Below are 26759 nucleotides of genomic sequence, written 5' to 3' on the forward strand. Positions count from 1 at the left end.
AGACCCTGAGTTCAGCAGAGAGATGTAATTGGGGAGTAAATGGGGTGCCGACATAATCACCCTACAGGCAGTTTTAGCCCTTGCATAGCTCCACAGCAGTGGAACAGTTGGATTGTCTTGATGAAGCACCTGATCAGGAAAGGCAGAGGGTTTTATATGTAACCTTAAGGCAGCCTTAAAGGAAGACAAAGCAGTGCGTAGTGCCTGAGCTTGACTGAACAGAGCTGGTGGTACTAATGTATCATCAAGGATATTTAGAAACAGACAAACCTGCAGCAATCCCACAGGATGCTGATGGCACCCTAGGGAGGAGAAGGACAGGGGCATAGGTAGAGCTAACTCACAAGAAAATAAACAGATTGGGGCAGTGCTCTTTATGGCTTCAAAATCAAAACAGTTTAAAATATGGTGAACAAATCTGCACCAAGTCTTCACTGCTGGGTACATTCAGAAGTTTTATTTATCTTTTCATAATCACATCTAGTCCCATGGAATGAGTCCTTATGAAGCAATTTTCCCCAAATTTCCTCTTTTAAAAAGATTTAGCTTTGATCAAGTCTTTAGTAATGCTTTACTTGTGAATCCAACCATTCAAAATACAAAAATTCAAGGTGACAGGTGAAAAATCTGTATACAATTACAAAATATAACAAATTTTAGTTAAGAAAATTGAGTACATCTCCATGATGCACTCCTATATTCAACTCCAGAAAAATAAAGATGAAGTTGGGGGCTTCTCCAATTTTCATATGTTTCAAACCAACCTGAAGAAGCAGCAGAGTCCTTGGTCCACACAACCAAACAGTAACAGAAACCTGCACCCAGGTGTGGCAGTGCTCTACTTAACTCTGCAGCTTTGCTATTTCTTTTTGAACTCTCCATGATTTCACTCCATCTGTACACTTTTTGGTACAAACCAGATCAATTACTTCCAGCTGCCAAGTTGCAGTTACCTGTTTGCAGGCAGCATAACAGAGCACCACTACAGTAGTGAACCATATCTCTCTGGTGAAGGGCAGCCTCTGGACTACCTGACTCTTCAGCACAGGAGAGTATCACTGAATCATGCAATTTTCTTTACAGAATATAACTAGGCAACACTTGGGCATTTAACTACCACTTTATCAAACATCATCAAATAGAGAGGCAAAAAGCTCCTTATCAAAATCACAATCCTCATATAAAAACATCCCTGGCCTTACTATAGGCTGCAAGTGTTCCCCCTGCCCCCAAACACTCCAACCCAGAAATAATTCCTTGCAAGAAAGAACACTTCCAGAGATACAGAGAATGATAAAGACAACCACATATCCAGACATCTAAATTTCAGAGACCATTTTGAAAGGCAGCAAAGTGAGTATATTCCGTAATGAATTGTTACAAAGAACTTTCTCTAGCATGTAAAAAAGAAGCATCCTTTGCTCAAGTTAATTATTTTAAGTGAGAAATTTTAGTCAAGCTAGAACATGGTTCCTGGTCACCTTAATACAGATTCAACTGAGTCTTAACAGCCATTTTAGTTTTGATACATTCTGGTGGGACACCTATCAAGATTGATCAGGCTTGACGCTCATTCCCTGAAAACAGCTCACCGCCCTGCTCACCTCAAAACAGCTGGCAGCTGCAAGTCCCTGTTACAGAATGCACATTTTCCTCAGCTGTATCGCTCTTCAGTGGTTTGTTGCCAGAATCCCTGAGAAAATGTCTTCACTCCAAGGAGAGAAGGCAATTCAGAAAATATAGAAAAAGTCAGAGAATTGTAACACATCAGTTTTGTTACAGAAAGGATACTGCAAAACAACTGTGTGTTATGAAATTGACCTGCAGTTTCATTGAAGGAAGCCAATACAAAACTTCAATTAAGCAGGGCAAGGGGAACCTGATTTTCATGTACTTACAAGATTAATTTTTCAAAGCTGCATTTTAGAGTACATACCATGCTGCCTTATCCTTTCCCCTTCCTCACCAGGTCTTTGTTTCATATCAAACTCACAAGACATCCTCAGACCTCTGTGGCATTTGGAAATTGATCTGGGAGCAAGTGAGCACCACCCTGAAACCTGCTGCTAACCACTAAAGCACTCAACAGCCACCTGGTAGGCACTTTTGTAAAGATCAAGATTGAAAAACATTGTTTTCTTTCTACTGTTGCAATTAATTTTACTCAAATCTCCTTTCCTCTGTCTGTAGCAGCACCTAACCTTCCTGTGACAAGGCAGTTCGGCCTTGTTTTGCAGACCTGACCAGAAACTGGTCTTTCTGAAAAGCACTATCCCTTGGAAGTCTAGCACCATAGCTCCATCAGGTGCCTAAACCCCTCCTCATCCAGAAATCTACTCATCTGCTGCTGAAATGAGGTCTGACACACAGCAATGCCACACACTGCTGGTGCTCCACTGCACCAGTCCAGCAGCCTTCTGACACTGCAGTGAGCACAGCTAACACCACAGGTCAGGTTTAGTGTTGTTGCCAAGCTTTCCTGGGTTGCAGTGCTGGACGGTGAACTTCTCTATGGCTTTTATTGACATCTGTTCGCAGATGCGTATCTGAAAATTGCATCCCCGTGAAGCCGGGTATGACAGTGTCTACAGAGGTAAGTCTGATGCCCTGCTTATTGCTAGACACCCAGGGCTGAAAGTCGGCCTGGTTATAGCCATCTTCATTTGAGTGCTGGAGAAGACCTCGGTATGCAGAATCTGAAAGTGGAAATGTGCGAGGCTCCCAAGGCTGTATGTTCTGTGGAGCGAAGAGGAGAGAAATTAAAAGCCTAGAATCAAGTACTCAAAGAACGCTACAATTCCCATTTCCTCCCTGTCCATGCCAATCTGCTGAAAGACCAGCAGATTCAATTTGTCAGGATGCCAAAGCAAAGCCAACTTTTCAGAGCAATGAACACTGTGCGCTATTCACACTACTTCCAGGATTACCAGTTCAGCTTTCCATTGGTATCAAGAGCCTGCTTTGCCATCTCCACTGACATTCCTTGTTTTTCATAGTCTTTTTATCTGAAAAGGCTTTCAAAGCAAACACTGTGCCCTTGAGCCCAAACCAAGGACAGATCTAGTACGAAGTACAAGACTGTGCTTCTAAGACTTTGTAAGACCATCCCTAAGGAAGAGGGGAAGGAACTCTTCTGGTAGTTCCAGAATTTAATCCTTAAAGTTAACTCCTTCTGCCAAAAAGCATCCCATGATGTGTGCAACTGTCTGAAACTATTCACTGTCATGTAGGTGGCTCAGTCCAACCTACTGGGAATAATCTCAAACTCTGCATCAATATTGGTTTAGAATGATTTAAACTACAACACAAAAAAAGAATAATTTAACACACTGTGAATGCTTTAACCAGCCCAAGTCTCAGCAGACACACAAGCTGAACTGTCTTTTGAACAGTGTGAAGCTCATATAGCTTTCAGAAAACTTACTTTATATACCAGTAAAATTGGTTTAGAAAAGAACACAGCTGACATTTGTTACAGCATAACCTCACCTGCACTGCTTCATCCAGCATTTCCAGGGATGATCTGGTACCTTCACTGCAAGACAGCACTGTTCTGGTCTGACTGTGGACAGAGAGGGATTGCAAACTGTTGCAAGTCTCAGGGCTGCACAAGCCAGTAGAAGCATGCACATACAGATGATTAAGGCCATTAAATCCAGTAACTGGAGATGCTGGCTGAGGCTGCCCAGCCCATCGGCTGTCTGCTTTGTTGGAGGACCTAAAGCAAAGTAGTATTTGGAGCACAGTCAGTTATGTACAGCAAGAAACGCAAATAAAAGTAAGATCACTGTACAGTGAAAAATGTAAGCTTTATCCCCTCCATACAAGGAGATGAGATCATATTGCCCAATTAGTGCTTTAACTAAGTAGCCCTTTTGCTCCTATCATCTCTTCAAAGAACATTTCATGACTTCTTGGGCAATCGCTGTCCATTTCACTCATCCTGAGCCTGAAGAGAACAACTAAGCATTAAGAGAGAGTAAAACCTCATGAAAAGAAATAAGACAAAACCCCAAAAAACCCACACCAGCTACGAGAGACAAAACTGCTATAGCTGAAGCTGTCTGGAGGTATGCCAACATTCTTCCCCAGTGTAACCACGCTATTTTGGCCTTTTTCCAGACATATGGATTACTAACTGTATGACCTGTCAGTCCCCCTCCCCACTCAACTGCTCAACAACTCGTGAAAATATCAGACAATTTCAGCTCTGATAGAGACAGGGATCTCAAATATGAAACAGATCATTTCAAAAAAGAACAGATCATTCTTTGTCCAGGCAACAGGTAAAAAGATAAGGGAGATGCAGCAAATGAACAGAAAGCAATCTCCATAGCAGTAAGTTCTGTCAAACTGTTAAGTAAACCAGAGGAAAAAATGGTTGGGAAAAGTATGCAGTACTACAGTTAACACAAAGCTCTCAACATATGAGCCTGAGCTTAGTATGAAGCTGATTTTTAACAGGACTGTGACATGCTGCATTACTATTCTGCTAATTAGGCCCTATTTTAGCAATATTTTGTTTTTATTATGTAATAGACTAATTCTATGAGCAAAATGATGAGCAACTAAGGATTTCTTCATTCAAAAGTAACTTCTTGAATTGGGATCTCTGTACAATTTAAAATTAAGAACAAATAAAGCCACCTTATTCTGTGTCTGCTAGCAAGAACAGTACCTGCTTCCCCGCTTATGGGAAGTAGCTGTGGCCCAGGAATCCCAGCAGGCTCGTTCAAGATCTTCATATTTGGAGTGATGGCTGGAGTACATCTTCTCAGAAGTATCCTCCAACTAGGAAGAGAAGTTTTAGCCAAATACTTAAAGCATGAAAACTTGCCTGCAGGCCAAGCCTACTGTTTTAAAAATCCAGGTAAGCAATATTCAACCCATTCAAACCATCTGGGAACCAGCACACACACTTTGTATCACTACCTCATTTTCCTACTTTTCATTATGTACTGAACCAGGAACTCGTTTGTCAGCCCGAGTTGTCAGGAGACAGATGCAGGCTGTTGTATGCACCGTATAAATAGCTGCCAGGGGCATTAAATCACACACAATGGAAGGGTTTGTTCTGCCTGCAGCTAGCATCGGTGACCCACAGCTGACATTCCTAACAGCTGACATGCCACCACAAGCCTCATCTCTGCTGCCCTTCCACTGGCTTCAGACGCAGCTGCGTCAGGCAGAATGGAAGAGCATTTCATACAGCAGCTTTGCTTACTGGGCTGGCAGAATTTATTAACTGGGCAAGACTGGCTCTAGCGCTCCCAGTGTACCATTGGCACCTTCTCAGAATGGCTACAGACATTTGAGACAAACTGACAAAACTGTTTTCTTACCTCAGAGTCTGCTTGATTGAAAGGCTCCAGTTCCTTAAGCTCCACTATCCTCCAGCTGCAAGAGGTAACACAAGCTAAAGATCACTTCAAAGAAAAACACATTTGGTACTAACATTTAAGTCCAAACAATACTAATACTTTTTTTTAATTAAATGCCTTTTTTTGTCCATTAGGAATAATTTCCTTATATTATTTCACTGAGGGGAACAGTGCTCATTCTGGCCAACTAAAGCCATTTCCTCCTGTCACCCACAGGAGAGAGGATCAATAAGGCCTGGTCTGTAGGTACCTTGGTACTACGATCTCTTTGTACTGAGGCTTCTCCACTCGAGTGGCAGCTACCATTGACATGGGGATCACAATGTTGTCAATGTCGTAGGAACACACTGCTTTTCTGCTTTTTGAGGACTGCTGAAACACAGAACAAGGAGAACACCCCACGCAGAAAATTAATGTTGGCACAAAAGCATATTTGAACGTACCACAGAATACAACTTCTCTGTAACAGCAAGTACAGTGGGTTCTTTCCACTGTCACTGGCATTCAATGATATTTTGGTCATGTCATGCAACCTCTGGTTCAGTTTATTCCTATATGAAACAGGATAATACTTACCTACCTCAGTGGGTGGGATTTCACTTATAACTTTGTATATATTTCGGTCATCCCTGTAGCAAAAAAATTGAAACAGGCAAAGAAAAAGGCTATGATGATGATTCAAGTAGTAAGAACCTGTCATTCCCTAGACTAAAGGAGCTGTACTTGTTTTGCCTTGCAAAATAAGGTCTGAGAAGGAAAAAGTAAAAAAAAGTAAAACCATAGAAGAACTCTACTTTCTTGAGGCTGAGGATACCGCTGTTGAGACAACAACTCGAAATATCACAGCATTTGGGCTGGAAGTCACAAGTATTTCCAAACTAAGGAGCAAGGCTCTGGAAAAACATCCTAGGAACAGTGGGATGAAGAGACCCCTAAATTATTTTGAGATGCATTTTGATCATTTTGTGAAGAGATCCATATATTGTGGTTCCCTGCAGAGCTGGAGATTAGACCTGCAATCCAGAATGGAAGTGTCCCCTTTATTTATAAGCCAAAAAGTCTTCAAGACACTACAGTTCTTTTGTTCTTTCTCAAACAAGCATCCTTTTGTTTCTAGGTGAGAGGCCAACCACAAATTGCAGTTCTTGGTGGCCACAAGGTTAGCTATGGTTTATTACTGATGTGATATTCTTTAAAAACCTTAATAGACACAGGATTACTCAGAAGCACCCTTAGAAATCTGGAAGCGGAGACTGTACCTGAAAGAGCAGCTTACAAGAGAAGCAGCCAACTCACAAGTTGAACTGTTAAATCTTCTGTGCACCAAAGAGGGAGAACAGCACTTGCAAAGAAAGCACTAACTATGTGGGAGCCATAAAACCAGAAAAATGAGTAGCCGATGGAAGTGAAATGGGTATAACAAGGACTGCAGGCTCTGTGGAGGAGCTCACTACCCCTTTTTACAGGAGTCATAGAATCATTTAGCCCAGTGAAGATCCACAAGGACTGTGCTGGTCTCCATGAGATGGACCTGAAGTACAAAACAGTCAAACGTAGAAAAAGCTTCTTAGAATCACAGAACCACTGAAGTTTGAAAAGACCTTTAGGATCATCAGGTCCCACCATTAACTTAACACTGCCAGATCCACCACTAAACCATGTCCCTAAGTGCCACACCTACACGTCTATTTAAATATACCCCCAGGGATAGCGACTCAATCCCTTCCCTGGGCAACCTGTTCCAGTGCTTGACAGCCCTTTCAGTGAAGAAATTTTTCCTAATCTCCAATCTAAACCTCCCCAGGCACAACTTGAGGCCGTTTCCTCTTATCCCACCACTTGTTACTTGGGAGAAGCGACCGACCCCCACCTCACTACAACCTCCTTTCAGGTAGCTGTAGAGAGCGCTAAGGTCTCCCCTCAGCCTCCTTTTCTCCAGGCTAAACAACCCCAGTTCCCTCAGCCGCTCCTCATAAGACTTGTGCTCTAGACCCTTCAACAGCTTCGTTGCCCTTCTCTGGACATGCTCCAGCACCTCAACGTCTTTCCTGTAGTGAGGGGCCCCAAACTGAACACAGTATTTGAGGTGCAGCCTCACTAGTGTCGAGTACAGGGGGATGATCACTGCTCTAGTCCTGCTGGCCACACTATTTCAGATACAAGCCAGGATGCTGTTGGCCTTCTTGGCCACCTGGGCACACTGCTGGCCCATATTCAGCCAAGCTGTCAACCGACACCCTCAGGTCCTTTTCCACCAGGCAGCTTTCCAGCCACTCTTCCCCAAGGTCTGTTTCTGTCAATTAGACCTAACAGTTACCTATAAGCAAAAAGAAGGGAATAGTGGTAACAGTAGCAAGTCTGAGCCACGTTCTTCAAGGTCACCTTTGCTCAACATGCTTGGAGAGCCAGGAATTACTCAGTGCCTTCCTAGAGAAGGGGTTGTTGCACAGCATATTTTTTAATCCTCCGCTACCTCTAGAAAAACAAGAAAATGTTAAAGATCACCTCTTTGCTGATATTCCTGCTTCATGGGGGGAAGTCTGTAGCAATTAAAAGTCTCTACTATTAATTTGTAGCCAAATAAAACTGTAACATTATGTATATATAGCTATTTGCTTACAAAAAAAGAAGGAATCTATAGAGTATTGTCAGTACTAAAGGTGAAACCAACCAATCTGGCTGGGGAAGTAGTGCTGCAGGCACCTAGCCAGCAGAGCACTGCCTGAGGAACAATGAAGCAAGTAGCTGTTACTAACACCAACATCCAAACTGCATTTCCCAGCAGTCCATCAGCAGTAATGACCCTTCCGAATTCCCAGTGAGTCAGCAACCCCAAGGCAATGCTCGGTAAGAGAGGTATCCCCCAGTTCCTCTCCAAGGCTACTCCCTTGTTACAGATTCATTTGCCACAGCTTTTGTTTCAACTCACCACTGCTGGGCTGCCAGTGAAAGGGATCTGGCTGGAAGAAGGGGCTGGAGGAGTCTCTGGGTGCAAGGACAGTGGGTGGTGCAAAGAACTGTATTTATGTGCCTGAGGACTGGAAACAGGAAACCTGTGACTGGATGTTCCTTCAAGCTGCCTTCTCCCTTCAAACACTGAACCTGTTAATAAAACACAAACAGAAAACCCAAGGTGAAGTCAGGCTGACTTAAAACCGGTTGGTGATGTTGCTACCCCTGTAAGGTCACCAAACCTGCCCCGGGGAACAGAGCGGAAAAAACGTCACCATTAGAGAACAAATGTACAACAGAAGTCTCAAGTGAAGCATCAACGCTCTGCAGCACTGAAAGATGCTAGCCCAAAAGTATTACTTTTGGTGGGCATTTCCAAAAATAAAGTGGAAGGTGAAGTAGAAGTTACAGCCATCAAGAACTGCACCTCTCAGTCCAAAATATAGCCACTTAAAAAAAATATCTTTCTTCACTGTCAAACTGGTCAGGCTGGTCCTATTTCTAATGATCACTCTGATGACGAACCACACTGATTTTAAGACAGATGTACCCTTCTCCATGAAGTTCTATATAACCGCAGCTTGATATGCTTTTTCTACATCAGTTAACTTGTTATTCTTTCTTCCATTTGCAACTGGCTTATTCCATGCTGAATAACACAAATGGAGCAGTCTTCCAAACCAATTGTGCCAAATTAGTCCACTATTCAAATCCTTCTTAAGGATCTAGCTCTGTGAGGCTCTTGGAGAGTTAAAAATATATGAAAAAATCATCCTACATTACTGCATCATCCATTAGAACACACTCTTCATGGCAGGTGTCTACACCCCCATACACGCTGCCCGTAAATAATAATAGTTTTTCTGTAGTCTTGTGGCTAAATAGTTGAAAAAAGGAAGGAGTTATAGAAAGATAAATCAGTTAAAAGTCAAACAGCTGCTGACCAGGTGATAGAATCTACACTGGTGTGTTATTCAAACATCCTCTAGTAGGTTACTCATATTCATTCAACACTAGCCACCTGCTTGTTCTACCTTCATTACATCCTGAGCTGATTATTGGAAGGATATCTCCAGAACACTTCTCTTCAAAACCAACATCCTTCCCCATTCAAAGCTAAGTAACCTCAGCTCAGGCTTATTAAACATCATTAAATCAAGTTGTAGCTCTGATTGTTAGGGCCAAACGCACAAGCTGAGGCTGCTGATGTACTTTCAGCATGGCAGTTGTTTTGAGGGGGGGGGTGTATGCGTGCTTGTTTTGTGGTGGGTTTTTGTTGTTGTTTTTAAATACTATCTGGTTTGTTCATGGTAGTTTGCATCAGCAACCACAGAACCTAAAAAGTATTCCAGATGCAGCAACTGTGTCCCCTAAGAATGTCAAGAACATGGCCAGCTTGCAGTCCGCACATTATGTTACTGTCAAAAAATGAATTTGGCTTAAAAACATGCCTTTTAAAGAAAGTCAAATGGAACACCAACCCTAGTTCATTTAAAAACTAGGATGTGTTTTAGCTGGGTTTCCCTCTTCCTGTCTTGAGTTGTCTGTCACTTAAACTACTGTAGACCATTTAAAAAAACCCCACAACTCTGATGGACCAATGAAAAAAAAAATTAGGCCTTCCAAAACAGCAAGAGCAGCATGCAACTGGAGCAGCAACTGCTATCACAGCAGAAAAAAAGATGCCAGAGTTTTGGCAGGCAAATACCAATCTACTCTGCTTTCAAATAAAGGTTCATAAAAGCTTCTTTTTGGGGTTGCTCATTCCCTTGAAAGAAACAGAGAATTGCAATATTTATTTATTTTGAATAAGTTAGCTGAGGCCAGTATTTCTGTGTCCTGCCAAGAGGTTCAGAATTTCTGTAGTCTGCAAGATGCTTGACTCAGTCACTTAGACATTACTATAGCACAGAGTTCAAATTATCTTCCACTGGAAGAAAGGGAGCCACTTCCTCCACTCCACCTTGACTGGTTGCCCTCAAGTACTGGTTAAAAGCCCACATTTAGTTTAACTTCAACTCAAATTCCATTTTGCTTAACTTACGGGAGGCATGCAGGAGCGACGGGTGTAGCTTTGGGAACGTGCTGTTAGTTGGATCTTGCTTCTTTCCAAAACGGGACATCTTCAGAGTCCTCAGTTCACGGCTCAGTAGTCTAGGCAATCCATCCTCTCTTAGTAAGGTTTCAAAGTGCAAGTGGAGAGGGTTGCCTGAAAGTAGGAAAACCAGATTATTTTGGTAAGCATAAAAGTTACCTCTTTTCACATACAGCACTGCATACACATCCTTAGCAATTCACACCTGTCAGTACTTCAGTAAACAAATGAAGTGACACAGGTAACTACAGTAAGCATGGTCGATTGCAGGCTCTCTCACCCCATGTATGCTGTGACAGAGTGAACAGGATGAGCATGTCCCCAAAAAGCAGCCTCTGCCCTGGCCCTCTGCAACCTGCCATGCTACAGCCAGAACCTGACACCTCGCCATTGAGCTTCTCACCCTTACGCTAACCTGAATCATATTCAGCTACGTATTACTTGTTTGCATCATTATTTAATGAGCAGAGGTGAGCTTGTACTTTGATTTTAATGATAAAAGTATTTTTGGAGAGATGCTCTCATAGTTGCACAGTAGAAAGTGTTTTCCTCACTGTCCCTTAACCTACTTAAAAACTCCTTAGTGCACATTCTTTCTCTTCCACGGTTAAAGGCACTAGCACTGCTGCAGCCACCATCATCATTTGTTTAAACAGAAACTAAATGTTAAGATTCCACAGAGCATAGTTCATAAAGCAACCACAGAGCACATCTAGAAGGCCACCAATGTTTAAACAACAGGAGCTTAGACTCAAAACAGTGATTTCACACTCAAAGCTGGTGCTCATCATCTACCAAACAACTGCCCCACAGCCTGTCAAAGTCACCATTAGATTGAGTCTTTCAAGTAGCCCTCCAGGACAGGGTTTTAACAGGAACTTACAATAGTTGTTCTGGCAGCCTCCAGAATTAGAACATTCCTTGCAGAAGACAGAGAGCTGATCCTGAAGAAGTGCCCTAAGCTTACATTAAAGTAGAGATAGCAACTGCCTCAGATGCAGGCCAAGACACAACGTGGTTTCCTAGGCTCAGAAATCTCTACGGGCTGCGTCCTGGGACTGAAGATGTGTGTCTGGTTACTATGCAGAACATCACTGGACATTTTTCGTTATCCTCTAGAAACACGCTTACAACTCTGTCAGCATATTTTTAACCACCCTGCATGTAAGGAGGAAGAGCAAGGAGGGCAGCGGCACAGCAAGGGATCCTCTTCCACATTATAACATGTGATCTACTCACCATGAGATAAAGAGAGTATGGGGTGGAAGCCAGAGTCCAGGAGGGCTACACGCTCTTCTAGGGACATGGTATCAGGGTCTATTGTCTGGACAGAGGCTTTGCAGCTACACAGGATGCAAGAGCTGGGCCATTCACAGCTGCACTTCACAGTGAGAGGTTTCAGTGGCTAGCAGAAGAAAGGAGATCAAACACTTTAAAAGGGAAACGTGCTTCAGATTTAAGTAAAACTGAAGTTGAGATCCAGTAACTCCAGTCTGCTTTCTACAGCTGCACTAGTTTCCATTCATTAAAAAAGCAAAAGCCAGGCAAGTTAACTGTAACCAAGCCACAGATCTGCAGGATGAAAAACAAAGACCCAGGATCAATGTTAAAACAGTGTGCAAGGGTACTATCACAGGCTGTTTCTCCTTCTGACCATGGATGAGCTACCTTATAAAAATAATTCAGTGTGTTAAGGAACACATTGTGTTATTCCTTACTAGTATTTCCAAGCCAACAGAGCTGCTCCTCTGCAACTCCAGCAAAGCCTAAACACTACTAAATATTAGTTATTTAGCTTAAATAAGTTTTAAACAGAATGAATGTCTTAGAGTCATAACGTTGTGAGATTCAGTATACAGTTTGTTTAGCATTACTTCGTGCAAGTAGCTAGATTTGCGGAAGCCTTAGGCTGCAATCTGTGAACTTTTGCCTAGATATGCTGCACTTTTACCTAGTTAAGCAAAAGAGGGCCTGCAGAGCCAGCACAAACCAGGAGACAGGGAGGCTGCAGCCACCAGCAGAAGCTGCAGCTCGGCAAGATTAGAACAGTTAACGGCCTGCCTGGAGACAGAGAAGGAATCCAATACGGTGTTAGAAGACCTCAGACCAGAAATCACCATTGGACCAAAAGGCACGCAAAGAGAGCATGAGGGGCGGGGGCATAGATTGTAAGGGTATAATTGCCCAGGGATTTCTTTGTTCGGGGTACCTCTCCAGAGGCACCCAGCTCAAGCTGTTTTCTTCTGGCTGTACCATCTGAATAAATTATTTTTTAAATAAAGTTTCAATGCCTGAGATTCTGCTACAGGAAACCTAGGGTTCAAACTGCAGGGATTATACCAGACACCTGTACGGCACAAATTACCTTATTATTTAATAATTTTCTTTTCAAAACAAACACCTTTGCACCTTTTCCCATCCTGTTCTTCCTTAAAGGCTTTTTGTAGCTCTGATGCTTCCAAAAGCCTTGATAAAAAAAACTGTTAGGCAAGCAATCCACCACCAGCAGCATCTATTACTCTGACCAGTATTGTCTTATTTTGCACTTTTCCTCACTTGCCTATTTGGAGTGTAAGCTGCTACCACAACAGCCCTGATGTCTTTGTTCCACCATTTTTCCCCACACTGTCGCTAAGACACACGCGGTGCCCCTTCCCCATCAATATATCAGGTTCTGCAGGATCAGTCAAACCAGAAGAGGGAGCATTAATAATGCTTTTACCTACAGCCTACGCAGACTGAATTCAATTGTACTGGCTTTGCACTCTAGTGAAACAAGAGATCAGACTGGGAAAAGTAACACAACTTATAAACTTTTTGTCTTAAATCTGCAGCTTGTTAAATACTTGTTACTTGTAAATCAATATTTGAGGAAAAGGCTACAAACAAGCAAATAAGATATAAGCAGTGTAACAAACCACCACTTGCCATCTGACAGATGTTACCACACACATTCTTTGTCAGAATTAATACATTAAACATCTTTTAAATCATCAGGTAACTCACAGCTAGGTGTCCAAGGAGCACTTAGTTCATCAGGCTTGGTAGCTCAGCCTTCAGACAACTACAACCCAGTTATACTTGCTCACACACCAGCTTGCCAAGTCTTAACTAAACTAAGGTTATATATTTCTGGGGTTTTATTTTTGGGTGGGTGGTGGGTTTTCTGTTGTGGTTTGGGATTGGGGTTTTTTTGGGGGTGGTGGTGGTTTATTTTTCCCTGGGCAATTCCAAGGTAATCAACTCCAACAGGTAATTACCAGAAGATTGTTGCCCATGCAAAAGTCTGAGGTACACTCTGGTCATTGTTACTCAAAAAAACCTGCTGCCTTATTTTTAAGAACAGAAATCTAGAATCAGTTTCTAAACCACAATTAGAGAACTCATTACTTTTTTGACATACCTAGGAATTTCTTCTAAAATTCTACATGAATTTTAGAGAAGTGCTCAGAAAACACTGTACTAAAAACCAGAGACCAACATTATGATAGTTTCTGCTAAAAATAAATAAAACCACACGTTCTAAATAAAAATGCAGCATAGCTTAGTAACCACATGGCAAAACTTTCACTTACCTTCCTGCTGAAGTGAGACACAGAGGTAGTTCGGACAAGCTTGCGCTTGTTGTATTTGCAAACTGGGCGGATTCTAGCAGCAATGCAGGTATTGTCCAACACAGAAACAAGGTTGTTAAGTGGGTTTGGTTTGCCAAATCTCTCTGCAACGTTCATGCTGATCAGAGAACTGCTGCTGGAGGAGCCAGTACGCCAACTGCAACCAAATGAAAAGCAACTCACTCAGAGCAAGAGTAGCAAGTTGTAATTCTGTATTTATTATTGCAGCTATGACGCCCAAAGGCTCCTTAGTATTTACATCAGCAGCTAGGGCTTACCAGTTTTGTTCTCATCACATTTTTAGTCTTTGCTACATTCTCTCTCAAGGGGTATGTAGATTTCAGAATATTTCATTCTCAACATAGAAATGGACACTGAAGGATCTTAACAGCTATATTTTCATCAGTTAAGGGTAGAAAGTCTTAAAGCCACTGCAGATGTGGTAGCCGCTACTAACACGTGCTCTTTTTCCAAAGACCTTCAGTCAGCAGCCCAATCTATCATCTGATAATAACAAGTAATTTACTTCCCATAAAAAAAGATAGCCATTAAACCTAAGAACATTGGCAAACATTCTTTCCATTTCTCTCTGTTCACCATGGAGTTATGGTTAAATCTACAGTTATATTTAAATATAAGCAGATACAAGTTTATTGTCTTTCAGTATATTCTTCTTCCGGAACCATCTGTAAAACATCGCCTTTGTAAAAGATATTCTCTTTTTGTAATTGGTCATGTGTTCATATTAGCAGTTTAAAACTTTATTTACCCATTACATTTGCTGGTCCCAATCAAGCGTGATAATTTTTTTCTTGGTTTGCATAGCAAATGTTCCAGTAAAATTAGAAGTTTAAAATCTGTATCTTTGTCACGTGAACCAGAAAGGTTCTAACTGGCTATTACAGCTCCTTGCTGAACTGCAGGACTGCCGGGCAGAAATCAACATCACCAGACATTGACCTGAGGTAGTGGTTGGTGACAAGTCTTTAGAACAAGAAAAAACCCAAGCCTCCTCGCCTGCCCATTCTTCATGAAATGACAAGTTGCTGATTTACATCCAAGTTAGATCACTCTATACTGTTGCCCATTTGTTTTCAGTTTATAAGCCAAATCCTATTCAGCTATAAACATATACACATGAGGAAACAAATCTGTAGAAAAGATGTGCTTAAAGAGACCCAAATTTCCCCAGTGACCTCCTCTTAACTGCACAAACCAGGAAGATAAAATTTCATGGACAAGTAAGAGGCAAAGTGCAAGTGAGAAATTATTCCACAAAAAATATATACTACTGACGTTCACAAGTAAAACCAAACTAGTTCTATATAACAGGGCATGATGAACCTCTGAAGTCTATACCAGATCTGCATGAGACTATTCTTTCCCAATGGCGTCATGCCTCCTGTTGCCCTACACAGAAAACACAGGTTTGCAGCAAAACTGGTATACATATTTTGGACCTGAACAATTCCAAACCACAGTAACTTCCACAGTAGATAGCTCAGGTAGTGGGACGAGGTTGCTGTAATGAGATGTCACTGCCCAAACCTGAAAGAACTTACTGCCTATGGGATCCAAACAGGCCACCTCACCTGAAAAGTGACTATTTAAGAAGATGTAACAGCCAGGAGGATTTGTCTTGGCCTCCAAAACCAGGCCACTGCCCTACACCTTATTGCCACTCTTGCTCCAGGTAAGCGGAACAACAAAGAAAGGAGAAAATCCTTGGCCAGAACCACAGTTACTGGGTTCATCTCCATCAAAAACCCGTACTCACTCAGTGTCTGCATCTGCCCTATTGTTATTTGTCAGACAAAGAAAATTAACTTGTAATGCTAGGGTTTTTTTAATTGTATAGCATTCCACACCTGAATAGCATAGGAAGTTACAGACATGGGTAATTTTATTTGCAATTTCTCCATATGTCTACTTAGTCTCACAAAATAGCCTTAGATTTCCACTGTGAAGTTTTAGTCAGGAGTATACCCAATGATCCTATAAAAGCTAGAGATAACCAGACTAGGAAAATCCAAGATATATTTTCAGTGTATCATAGACGACTTGGGGTATAAGTGTCTCAGTGACGTTTTGAAAGCTTAACTCTAGGTAATGCTTTTAAACTTGCATTCAAGTGTCCCAGACCTTGTAGTCTTTTAAGAGCATTCTAATGAAGTCTCACCAAAGCCTCCAAGGGGCTCTTGTGAATAAAAATTGAGATATTTCCATTACCTTGTGTGTTACACAGGAGGTTCAATGTATCAAAGTTGTATACAGAGAATTCCAGGGCTCTTACTCTACCGACTGCTGAATAAAGCTCTGTATTAAGAAAGTTTAAAAATACATGGCACAGCTTGTAAAAGTCCATGCTTTCAAATCTACACAAGATACAGTTTTCCTTCCAAGAGAGGCAGAAGCTTCAAAAGCCATTATTAGATTAATAGAAACAAGACAAGCAAGCTACTTCAGACAGTGTTTCCAACACAGAGGATGATTTAACTAAAAAATCTGAAGAGAGAAAATATTTAAATTTTGGGATCATGTTACATTGATCACTCCTAAATGAATAGATATAAGACAGATCATACTACACTGCACAGGAACTATCCACCGGAACTTATTTTTACAAGTTCCAAAATGGAAATCCTGATTCCGAGTATATGGTCAAAGACCTTTGGTTTCTTCCCTGAAAAGGTCCAAATGAATTCCTAGTATATGAATAATTCCAGTTTGGGTACTTAAGAGTTTCACACTTATCTTGGCATGTGAGCTGGATACAACCAAAGTTCTCAATTTTTCCAGAGTCTGCTTATTAGGGAACTGCCTCCCAACACAAGCACCCAGCCAATTCTACAGAAGAGTAAACAGCACTGAAAGAAGTCTTAAAAGCATTTAGGCACCAGAAGCAAACAGGGCCATTTCTTTAATATCTTAAGCACAGTCTCTTCAAGTTACACTACTCGTAACTCTTCAAGTTAACCTGAAGAAACTGTGCTTAAGATATAAGTGAAAACACCATGTAATGCTGCATTTGCAAAAACAGGCTACAGTGATGCATGGTAGCAAGTTTGAATTGACATAACCAGACCTAAACAAAAGAGCAAGGGTCTTGTTACACAGCAGAAGATGACAGGTCCAAGGACTAAGGTAGAACAGAAGGGTCCTAGCAATTATCCTACTGGTCTCTGGCTCCTGGTTTCACACCATGGCAATTGTTTCAGACAGAGCAGAGCAGCGGTTGTTCAACCTATTTGCAGCACAGCAATCTACCATCATTCTCGACAAAATCAGAACTTCACTGGCTCCAGCAGGTCAATTTAGAGATTCACATTCTTTCTAATAGGACTATTAATAACAGCCTGCCCTATAAGCAGACATGCATTGCTGATGAGGGAATATGGAGGTGCTCCTCCCAGGGGGCAAGTTCAAGCTGCTTCTACTTTTTCCTCTTCAGACCTTTCATAGAATTAGCTGTTAACCAGAGCCAGGCACTGGAGGCCTGGCAAGAGTTTGCATTATACAAAGAATAGTGACTACCTGGTATCCCTGCCATCCCAACTCTTCAGCCTTTTGGTTTTTCACAGGCAGAAACATGCACTACCAATTCAGTTTGTTTTATCAAGATTGGTAACTTATATATAATAAAGTATACAATGCCTTACTTGCAATGAAGAAGATTAATTGCAAAGGGAGCAAGCATAAGATTTCATGGCATACAGAAGCAGAAAATAGTATTTCAGCTGGGTTTAAGATCACTACATACTTCTTAACTCTTCAAGTATGAAAGAGACCCAATACACCACACTGCAAATAACTGTGGATTAAAATAGCCATTTAAACAGATTTAGACTTTTATAATTTGGTCTAATACTTCCAGAATCCTCTGGATTTCTACAATATAAGTCAAGGGAAAATGAGGTTTATTATCTGCAGAATTAGCCCAGAATAAAAGCACAACTACTAAAGTATCTACTTTCAGAAGATTACCGATCTTGAAGCTCAGGACTAATCTGCCAAGAATTTGTTAACCTATCAATCACTGCAGCAGAAACACAGAACTAAGTGTCTGCTTTGAATAATCCATACTTTCTGTTCCTTCATTCTACTGCAGTCCAATGAATTCTAGGCTGAAACTACCACTGTTAAAATGCAAGCTAGTTTTACTGAATGAATACAGCAAGAACAACCTTTACTGGAGCCATCGATGAAAGAAAAAAACCTGTTGCCTAAGCAAAACACAAGATGTTTTATTTCGTTAGGGAACACATCAGCCTGAAGCCTCTGCATGTTGTGATTACTCCAATTCCAAATCCCCAAGACTAAAGCTCAACCAATTGATTATAAGAGCATCAGGTACCTCAGGAGAAGGTGCTGATGATTTGCAAGAATGATCACGCTGGATCAGACCAAAGGTCCATCTTCCCATATTGCTCAGTATCCTGTGGAGCAGCTGGGATAAGAATGGGTAAGGAAAAAGGGATTCAGAGAAGACCTGGTGCTCATCGGGAGTTGTTGAAAGCCGTTCCACCCAGCATCAGCAGCCTGCCACTCAGATGGCACTGAGGAAGAACACAGCAACCCAGCGACACAGATGCTTCACATTGCCAGGCACATCCTGCCACAAGCAGGTAAGTCCAGGCCACCAAGTGCCAAGGTGCCTCTGAACACTGGGAGGGTGAAAGCAGCTCCCTGCTGTGCTAGTACGACATAGGCAAGCCGAGGCTTTGCACAGGACTGTCTGTGCTCGAACTGCTTGTTCTTCACACACCACAATGACAATAGCAAGATGTGGCCCAGGAGGATCTGCCTATATTAACAGAAGAACACCAGGTAGGTGGCTCTGCATGAAACAAAATGCAGTGGCTCTGAAGGGATGACTAGAAAATGAGTATAAGAATCAGGCAAGTACATATGATACATACCCTAGCGTTCTAAAGAGTCTCTCCCAGCACCTTTAGCTCAAACCACACTTAGCTTAGGTAGTCCCAGTGTATTTAGCAGCTTTCAGTGAATCTTTCTACCACACAGCAAAATGGAGACTGTATTCAGCTTTTTCAGGAGCTTCACAGAAAATGGAATGATGATGACGACTTTACAGAAAACATAAGGAAAACCCCACCAGAAATAAAAGTGGTAAGTACCCCAAACTTTACTCAATTTAATTAGCAACTTGCCATAAACTTGATGACATATTTGTTTGAAATGATGCAAACTACAACCTAATCGGTGCTATTCTGATGTTGAGACAGCTTGACTGAAACACAGGATGTCAAGGAACACTCAACAGTATGTATCTTCTGAGTGGGCTCCAACCTTTTCTCACTTTCAAACTTCAAAATTTTTTCCACTGAAGTGCCAACCTGCCTTCTTGGGTATTTATGCCTCCTTAAACTAAACTTGCTCATCTGTCTTTTGAAGATCCCTTAAAGTCTACAGGCATCCAGGACCACAGACTGAAAGCCTTCTCTCTAGATGTAAACGAAGTTGACAGGGGAAGGGGAAAACTCATGTGAGACCCTTCTTTGTAAGAGAAGGCTTGAAAGGCCACTGAGTTGCAGCGGTGTGCTTATGACAAAGAACTGAGAAAGCAGCATGCATCTGGTGAAGGAAAGGAACATTTTCTTCCTAAGACTTCAGCACAAGTTTCACAGTGTTATTGTCTGTACTGGGTTTACATCCCTCCCTCCTATCACTGCTTTATACAATTTATACAGGATCAGATACAATGAAGAGGAGAAGATTTTGGCTTTTTTTGGAAGAGGCACTAATTCCTCCCTCTCCCAAGAATAACATGGCAATAGGTAGAGAAATCTTTACAGAGGTGAAACACATGGGAAGGAAATAAGATGAAAAAAAACTCAAATGGAACAGCCTAAAAAGCCAAGAAGATACCACAAAGCTAGACATGAAAATGGACCAGTTGGAAGAACAGCATGGTAAATCATTGGGACAATCTGTGCATTTCACATACTTTTGAGGGAGCTTCTCTTAACTGATACATCCAGTACTCCATGGGATGAAAAGCTTATTCAGCAATTCTACAGACTAAAGTTTGCCTCTTGCTACGGAGCTTCTTGAAGACCACTGACTGCTTGCACAGGACATGTCCTCAAGTATTAAACCAAACTGAATGCTAGTTAAACACTGAACAAAAGGAAAGTTCCCAGTTTATTTAAAAATTACTGCCCCCCATCTCTCCCCAGGGTTTAACAAAAAATTGATCAATAATATGGTTTTTATTACAGATTCAAGGCTCCATAAAAATATGAAGACTTAAAAGGCTAAACTCAAGGTCTCTCTTCAACACCAACAAGACAGGTAAGATTGACTTCTCCATATATTGAAAATTAATAAGCAGAAAAATATGTTCTACATTCTACAGGAAAGACACTCAAAAAGCTCAGAAATCCACTCATTAAAAACAAAAATCAGGTCACCAGGATGCTGTACAGCATTCAGCCTTAATCCACACAGGCAAGGTACACTTTGGTCATCTGCGTATAAAAAGGAGGTAACATCTTCCAACAGGCTGCCTACAAGACAAGGCAACATCACCTATATATTTGGCAGTTTTGGGCATTTCAAGTACTTATTTCAAATTTTTACAACTGAACTGAACATACAGAAGTCTTCTAGCTAAAGTTCCCTTCTTAGCCACTATCACCAATGCCTTAAATATGAAATTACTTTGATCAACTTAAGAGGAGGAGAACTAACCAGTTAAACACTCTGTTGACTTGGCGGGGTGACGTGACACAGGCTCTGAGGGATGCTGAAGACCCACTGATGGGGGTGCAGGAAGGACTTTGACACACAGTCTTTCCCAAAGACTGTGTAAGATGAGAGGTCTGCAAGAGAAAAATGAAATCGCAAAGTCAGTAAAGCTTAATGAGATAATGACTCTGAAGGATGAGGGCAGAGAGGCAAAAAGCCCAGAAAGCCGAAAGAGTAATCTAAGGAGCATTCTGCAGTTATAACACCAAACTTAAATAGGCCCAATGTAAATAATCACATGCAATTTAATCAATCACATTTCAAGCAACAACCTCCAAATCAATCTAAGTTCATATTTTAAATGCATTCTTAACCATCACGAAGTATCACAGAACTTTTATTTCTCTGTTTTATAAGCTGGAGATTTTCAGAGCAAGACGGCCTACTTTTTGAGCTATTCTGCTTTTTCAACTAGACAAAAAGCTTATACTGTACCAAAAAATGTACTAAATGCTGTACTAATTTCATAGAAACTTTTCAACATTTTAATGAAATACTAATATTAAAGAATATTTGATGGTTCACACAATTATAAACTCACTGGACATGATTTTGAAGTATCAAAACCAAAATACTTTTTATTTCCACACCATTAAACCCCCATACTTTGTTTACTGTATGTGTATATCTGCAAAGATAAAAGAGCAACATAAGTAGTTTTCCCTCACACTGAGGTATCAATGTCACAGCTTTGTCAATCACTTTCCACAGACCTTGCACAGTAAATTAAGATTCACAGCAGATTTCTGTGGTGTTTGGGGTTTGGGTTTTTTTTGTCTTGTGGTTTTGTTTTGCTTTATTTCTGTTTAATTTTGGATGACTAAGCATACACAAAAGTACAAGAGGTTTTTTAAAAGCAAAAAGGTGAAGCAAGTTCAGTTATCACGTGTCAAATACGAAGAACTGGTAAACTGATATCAGCCGATAAATTACTATGAGAAAAAATAGCAAAAATGAGTTTAAAAAAAAACATTAAAATAGTATATTAAAACCAAGTTATTTGATGTGATTTATAAATTTGCTTCCATCAATCATACAGCTGTTGATTTAAGACTTGGTTTAATGAAAGTTTCTTTCTTCGCTTCTGTCACTGCAGAATTGTGTTTCTTGATTACTGACCTGCTTCTGCATATTAAACAGGAAGTGGGAGGGAATGCCGTCTTCTACAGGGCACCTTGGGATAGAAGATGAAGGCAAGAGCCACTTATTCTTTTTGGAGGTCACTAGTGACCTAGAACCCAGTTGGCCCTGCTTCTTCATTAGATCTCCAGGCTGCCAGTCACCACCAAGGACTACTGGGCCCTGGGGATAAAAAGCAACACTGAATTCCACTCATGGAAGCCACAGCACAACAAATATTTCTTAAGTATACTCTAAAAGGGAAAGAAACAACTTGAGTTACATTTCTATGGCAACTTCATTAATTCAAAATTTAAGTGTTCTCTGTAACCTAGAGAAAAGGAGTTTGTGCTGGTTTCAGCTGAGGTAGAGTTAACTTTCTTCATAGTAGCTAATATGGGGTATGTTTCTTCATAGTAGCTAATATGGGGTATAGTATTCATCCTATCTATTTCTACCATAATGCTTCTCAGATATTGAAGTGAAACATTAAAAGGTCATGGCCTGGAAGAAAAGCATAAAACTTGAAATCTCAGAACACCGTGTACACATGTGCTTTAAATGATAACACTTTCCAGCAGGCATTGAAGCTTAAATGGATTTGTGCTGGAAACAGCGTTGATAACTCAGGGATGTTTTAGTTACTGCTGAGTCAAGGCCTTTTCTGCCTTTTCTTTTCACACCACCCCACCAGCAAGTAGGCTGGGGGTGCACAAGTTGCACAAGAACTATCCTCTGCTACCAATACCATATTGCCAGCTGGGGTTAAACCACAACACAGTTTAAGGAGGAAACGTTACCAGGCCAACATCAATGCCATTTTTCCTAGAAGAGCTGTCCACAACCGTGGCTCATAATTAACATGCTGGTTTCAAGGTCCTCCATCTCTGCTCACAGCTACAGGAAGGTATAACTGAGATCAGCAAAAAGGAAATCAAGGCATGACAATGCCCACCGGACATTACTTGCTCAGTATTATTGGTCATGGACCAGCAGACATTGGTGACTGATATTGTAGACTAGACTATTCAGAGAACATAGACTAGAGTAACATGGCAGTAATCAATGAGTATTGCTCAAAAGATGACAATTGCCATGAAGAACACCATCCTCCCTTCAGATTATTTCATTTCCGTTCTTATAATGGGTCAGGAGAGCTGGCCACTCTGCAGTTCAGTTTCTCCTGCTCCAGTCACACATATATCCTTCATCCTTACCAGCGTGTGCCTTGTGGCACACGCACAATGCTCTAACACCAACTGATTTCTCTTGACAATCTTCTCTGTACTCAACAGTAGCCTGATAGTTTCTCACACCAGCAAAATGTCCCTTCAGTAAGAGATCAGTAGAAAGGAGCTGGAAATTTAACATTCCTTACAGGGAAATTTAATGTTGTTCACTGTGTAGTCTACACTTTATAGCACCTGTGGTATAATTACACACATACTTGTGAATGGAAGAAAATATTATGCAGAACAACTAACTTATTTCATGCATTTGCATTCATGTCTGTATAAACATCATAATTGCTTGAGAACAGTAACTGCTTTACAGTAAATTAAAAGATAATCATAAGCTAATCTAGTTAAAGAAATACTGAAATACAGCCAAGATAAATTCCAGTTACTCAGAAAATATTCAAAGCATCTAAAAAGTTAGTATTCTCCTTCATCTCATTGTGCTGCATTAGAGACTAATGTTATGAAAGTCTAGGGCCCTTAGGAATCATTATTTTCCATAGCATTAGAGTAGAATCAAAGAGCAATTTAGATCAGAAAGTAAACCTGGAGGTCATCTAGTCTAAGCCTCCACTCAAAGCAGGTCTGACTAACCCTCTCATTGGCAATCCTAGCCAAGAGCGCCAATAAATTAAGGCTTTCCTCACTCAAGATCTTGCAGGAGCACCTACAAAAGTGTACAAGGAGTAAGGCTATATAGGCGCTGCTCTTTACCCTTGCGAGACACACATTATACCCCAGTGGAACAATAAGCTTTAAATTTATCAAAAAAGTCATCCAACATGTTTGATTTATAAAAGCTGATGCAAAAGGAAAGGGCATTTATCCAGAGAAGATATACACATATGCAATGAGGACAATAATTAAAACAGTTTTCCTTCCAGACAAAGAGCAGGAGGAAGGAAGACACTCAAGCCAAGTAAAAATCCTCACAGTCTGCTTTTTTCCCCCCAAAGTCTAGGGAAATGAGCTTTGCTGTTTACACTGAAAGCCAAACAGATTAAAATCATTTCAAATCGGAACATGAGAGTAATTTCAAACATTCAGAAGCACCTTGAAAGAATCAACTCAAGTGTTTCCAGAGACTTTTGCAGTAGACTGAGAGGCTCTCAAAAGGGAAAACCCCAAAATGCATTTCAAGTTTTGAAGATGCAAAGCTTTGTTTAATTTTTTTCCAGGCAATCTAGTCACACAGAAGTAAATATAATTCCAGTCAAGAAATGAGTATTCATCCTATCTATTTCTACCATAATGCTTCTCAGATATTGAAGTGAAACATTAAAAGGTCATGGCCTGGAAGAAAAGCATAAAACTTGAAATCTCAGAACACCGTGTACACATGTGCTTTAAATGATAACACTTTCCAGCAGGCATTGAGGCTTAAAATATAAATGGTACCTGTGAGTACCTCTGATGGTACCCTAGCACTATGCCAGTTTAGAAACCAACACTTGGAAGGACCAACTTCATTGCTTATGCCACTGTGGAGCCCCATTCCATTACTGAACTGCTCTGCCTGGACAAAATGATGAAATGAACCCCCCTCCCTCTTACAGCAAGCTCTTACTATGATCTTTGTGAAGTAGACAGAAGTCGCAGCCCTCAAAAGATAAAGGTAACACCTACTGCTATAGGACTAACTCAAAAGCTCTCAGACTTTTCCCCCTCACCCTTGTTTCTACAGAGAAAATACCATTCTGCTAAAGAAACAGCCCATTAATAGCTTCCAGAGAACCTCCCAAGTCATAAAACAGAAGGCTAAAATTACCTTGGCAGCACGAAGTCGCTTGTAGATATCTGTCTGCTGTCTTATTCGATACTCCAGATCAGAGATTTGAGCCTGCAGCCACGTCCAACGGCAAATAATGGCTGCTCTCTCCATCGCCCACTGGCACTCTGCATGGCGATGTCTGAAAAGCAAAAGTTTGCTCATGCTTATCACTTAAGTAACAGTTTCAACACTACAAAAAATAATTTGACAGAAATTGAAGAACAATTTCACTATTAAGAAGCAATTAAGAGTTTGTGGGGGATATAGGACAAATTAGCTCCCCCCCCCCAAATTCTACCAATATCTAGCCTTAATTTACAACTCCTATCCCCAAGATAGAGTGGTCAATACAATTCAACTGTGCAACAAAATTTATTAAAAAGGAACAGGTATCATTATTTTGACTACCACAAACCAATGCAGGAGTCTAGCTCTTTCTTGGTAAGCGCAGAAACAACTTCTCTCCTCTGCAGATTTGGGGGTGGAAGTCACAAAAACAACTTCCCAAAGGGATGAAGTCCTAGCTTGTGCTGCTGACCACAGAGCAGGACTAACCTGTATTTGTGACACTCCTCAGAGCTGTTTGTCTAACGAGTTCTTAAAAACCTCTACTGACAGAAATCCCGTATGCCCTTCAGGAAGGTACCCCAGTGCTTCACCACCTCAGCTACAACATTTTTAGTCTATTGCTTGAATCTCTGCTGCTGTAACAGAAGACCATCACACCAGTGCCATGTAGAACACCCGATTTAAGACACCCACACACAGACAATACTTTCTTTATACTCAGAGTAAGTATTGTCTTCACTGAAAGTTACTGTTTGAATGAGGGTTTACCAAACAGTACCATACACTCTAGTGGGTTCAGCAGCCGATGTGCTGTGTTTAAGCATCAAGCACTGTGCAGTAACCTTACCACCCTCCCAAACAGCATCTCTGCTTGTCAGTCAGACCCTTCAGGCTACAGCCAGCCAAGCAATGACAACCCAGACTATGGCACTTTAAGGAGCTGTCATGCCTAGCACAAACAACAGCCTGTAGCACCTGCTATAACACTTGGCATGTGCATTATACCTATAGGGGAGAAAAAAAAGGCAGATAAGATCCCACATCTAACGAGCAGTTTGAATTTCTTTTGCTGAAACAGAAAAATCACCTTGCATAACAACAAGTTTTTTCATAATTTTAGTATTATAATTCCAGTTATACTGCTTACTAAACAGCCCCACAAACCACTATATCACCACGAACTGAAGCACACAAGCAGAGTTTATTGACAAGAGCTTTTCCACAGAGGGAACCATTTGATGCATGTACATTCTCGATCCACAATGGGGAGTTTTAATATGCAGTTCTGCATTCAGTGACCTAGGGCTCTGGGCAATTCTCAGTGGCAGCACTGTGGAGGGGAGAGCTGGCATCACAGCCATGGAATACATGACAAGGCATGCCTTTGTACGCTGCGTGGGATCCTACAGCAAGGTCGCTTTTATGGAATGAAAGTGTTGTTCTCTTTCAATATCTGCACCCACAAATAAATCTACAATCCTAAGACAACCTTGTGGCTCAAAGACTTCCTCAGAGTTTTATTTCTAAGCAAGTAGTCCAAGAAAGATTTCATAGCTCACAAACGCTAAATACACTTAGCATTTGATCTGAATTTACAGAGATGAAAAGAAGCACACACTCAAATAATCATAATATAAGCAAAATACAGCTACACAATAGTACTTTAATCACTTCAGAGTTGGAAACAATGGCTAATGCAAACACCACTTTACAAATGGAAGCTTGTGGAAGCTCTGGTGTACACTTTTG

General features: G+C 41.1%; 1 protein-coding gene across 1 annotated transcript in view; it reads right to left on the bottom strand.

Moving 5' to 3' along the window:
- Window positions 1-1442: 1442 nt before the first annotated feature.
- Window positions 1443-26759, bottom strand: part of LOC104829253 (KAT8 regulatory NSL complex subunit 1-like) — a 35273-nt gene continuing 9956 nt past the window's right edge. The window contains exons 3-14 of the mRNA XM_010563391.1: window positions 24939-25080; window positions 21933-22115; window positions 20757-20887; window positions 14004-14199; window positions 11668-11833; window positions 10378-10542; window positions 8311-8483; window positions 5632-5753; window positions 5343-5397; window positions 4679-4791; window positions 3490-3718; window positions 1443-2736 (exon numbers count right to left, since the gene is read on the bottom strand). Of these exons, the coding sequence (XP_010561693.1) occupies window positions 2458-2736; window positions 3490-3718; window positions 4679-4791; window positions 5343-5397; window positions 5632-5753; window positions 8311-8483; window positions 10378-10542; window positions 11668-11833; window positions 14004-14199; window positions 20757-20887; window positions 21933-22115; window positions 24939-25080 (1954 nt within the window). The 3' untranslated portion in view covers window positions 1443-2457. The remainder of the gene's footprint in view (window positions 2737-3489; window positions 3719-4678; window positions 4792-5342; window positions 5398-5631; window positions 5754-8310; window positions 8484-10377; window positions 10543-11667; window positions 11834-14003; window positions 14200-20756; window positions 20888-21932; window positions 22116-24938; window positions 25081-26759) is intronic.

This window comes from Haliaeetus leucocephalus, unplaced genomic scaffold (assembly GCF_000737465.1).
Source record: "Haliaeetus leucocephalus isolate CR32 unplaced genomic scaffold, Haliaeetus_leucocephalus-4.0 Scaffold0, whole genome shotgun sequence".
Taxonomy (NCBI): domain Eukaryota; kingdom Metazoa; phylum Chordata; class Aves; order Accipitriformes; family Accipitridae; genus Haliaeetus; species Haliaeetus leucocephalus.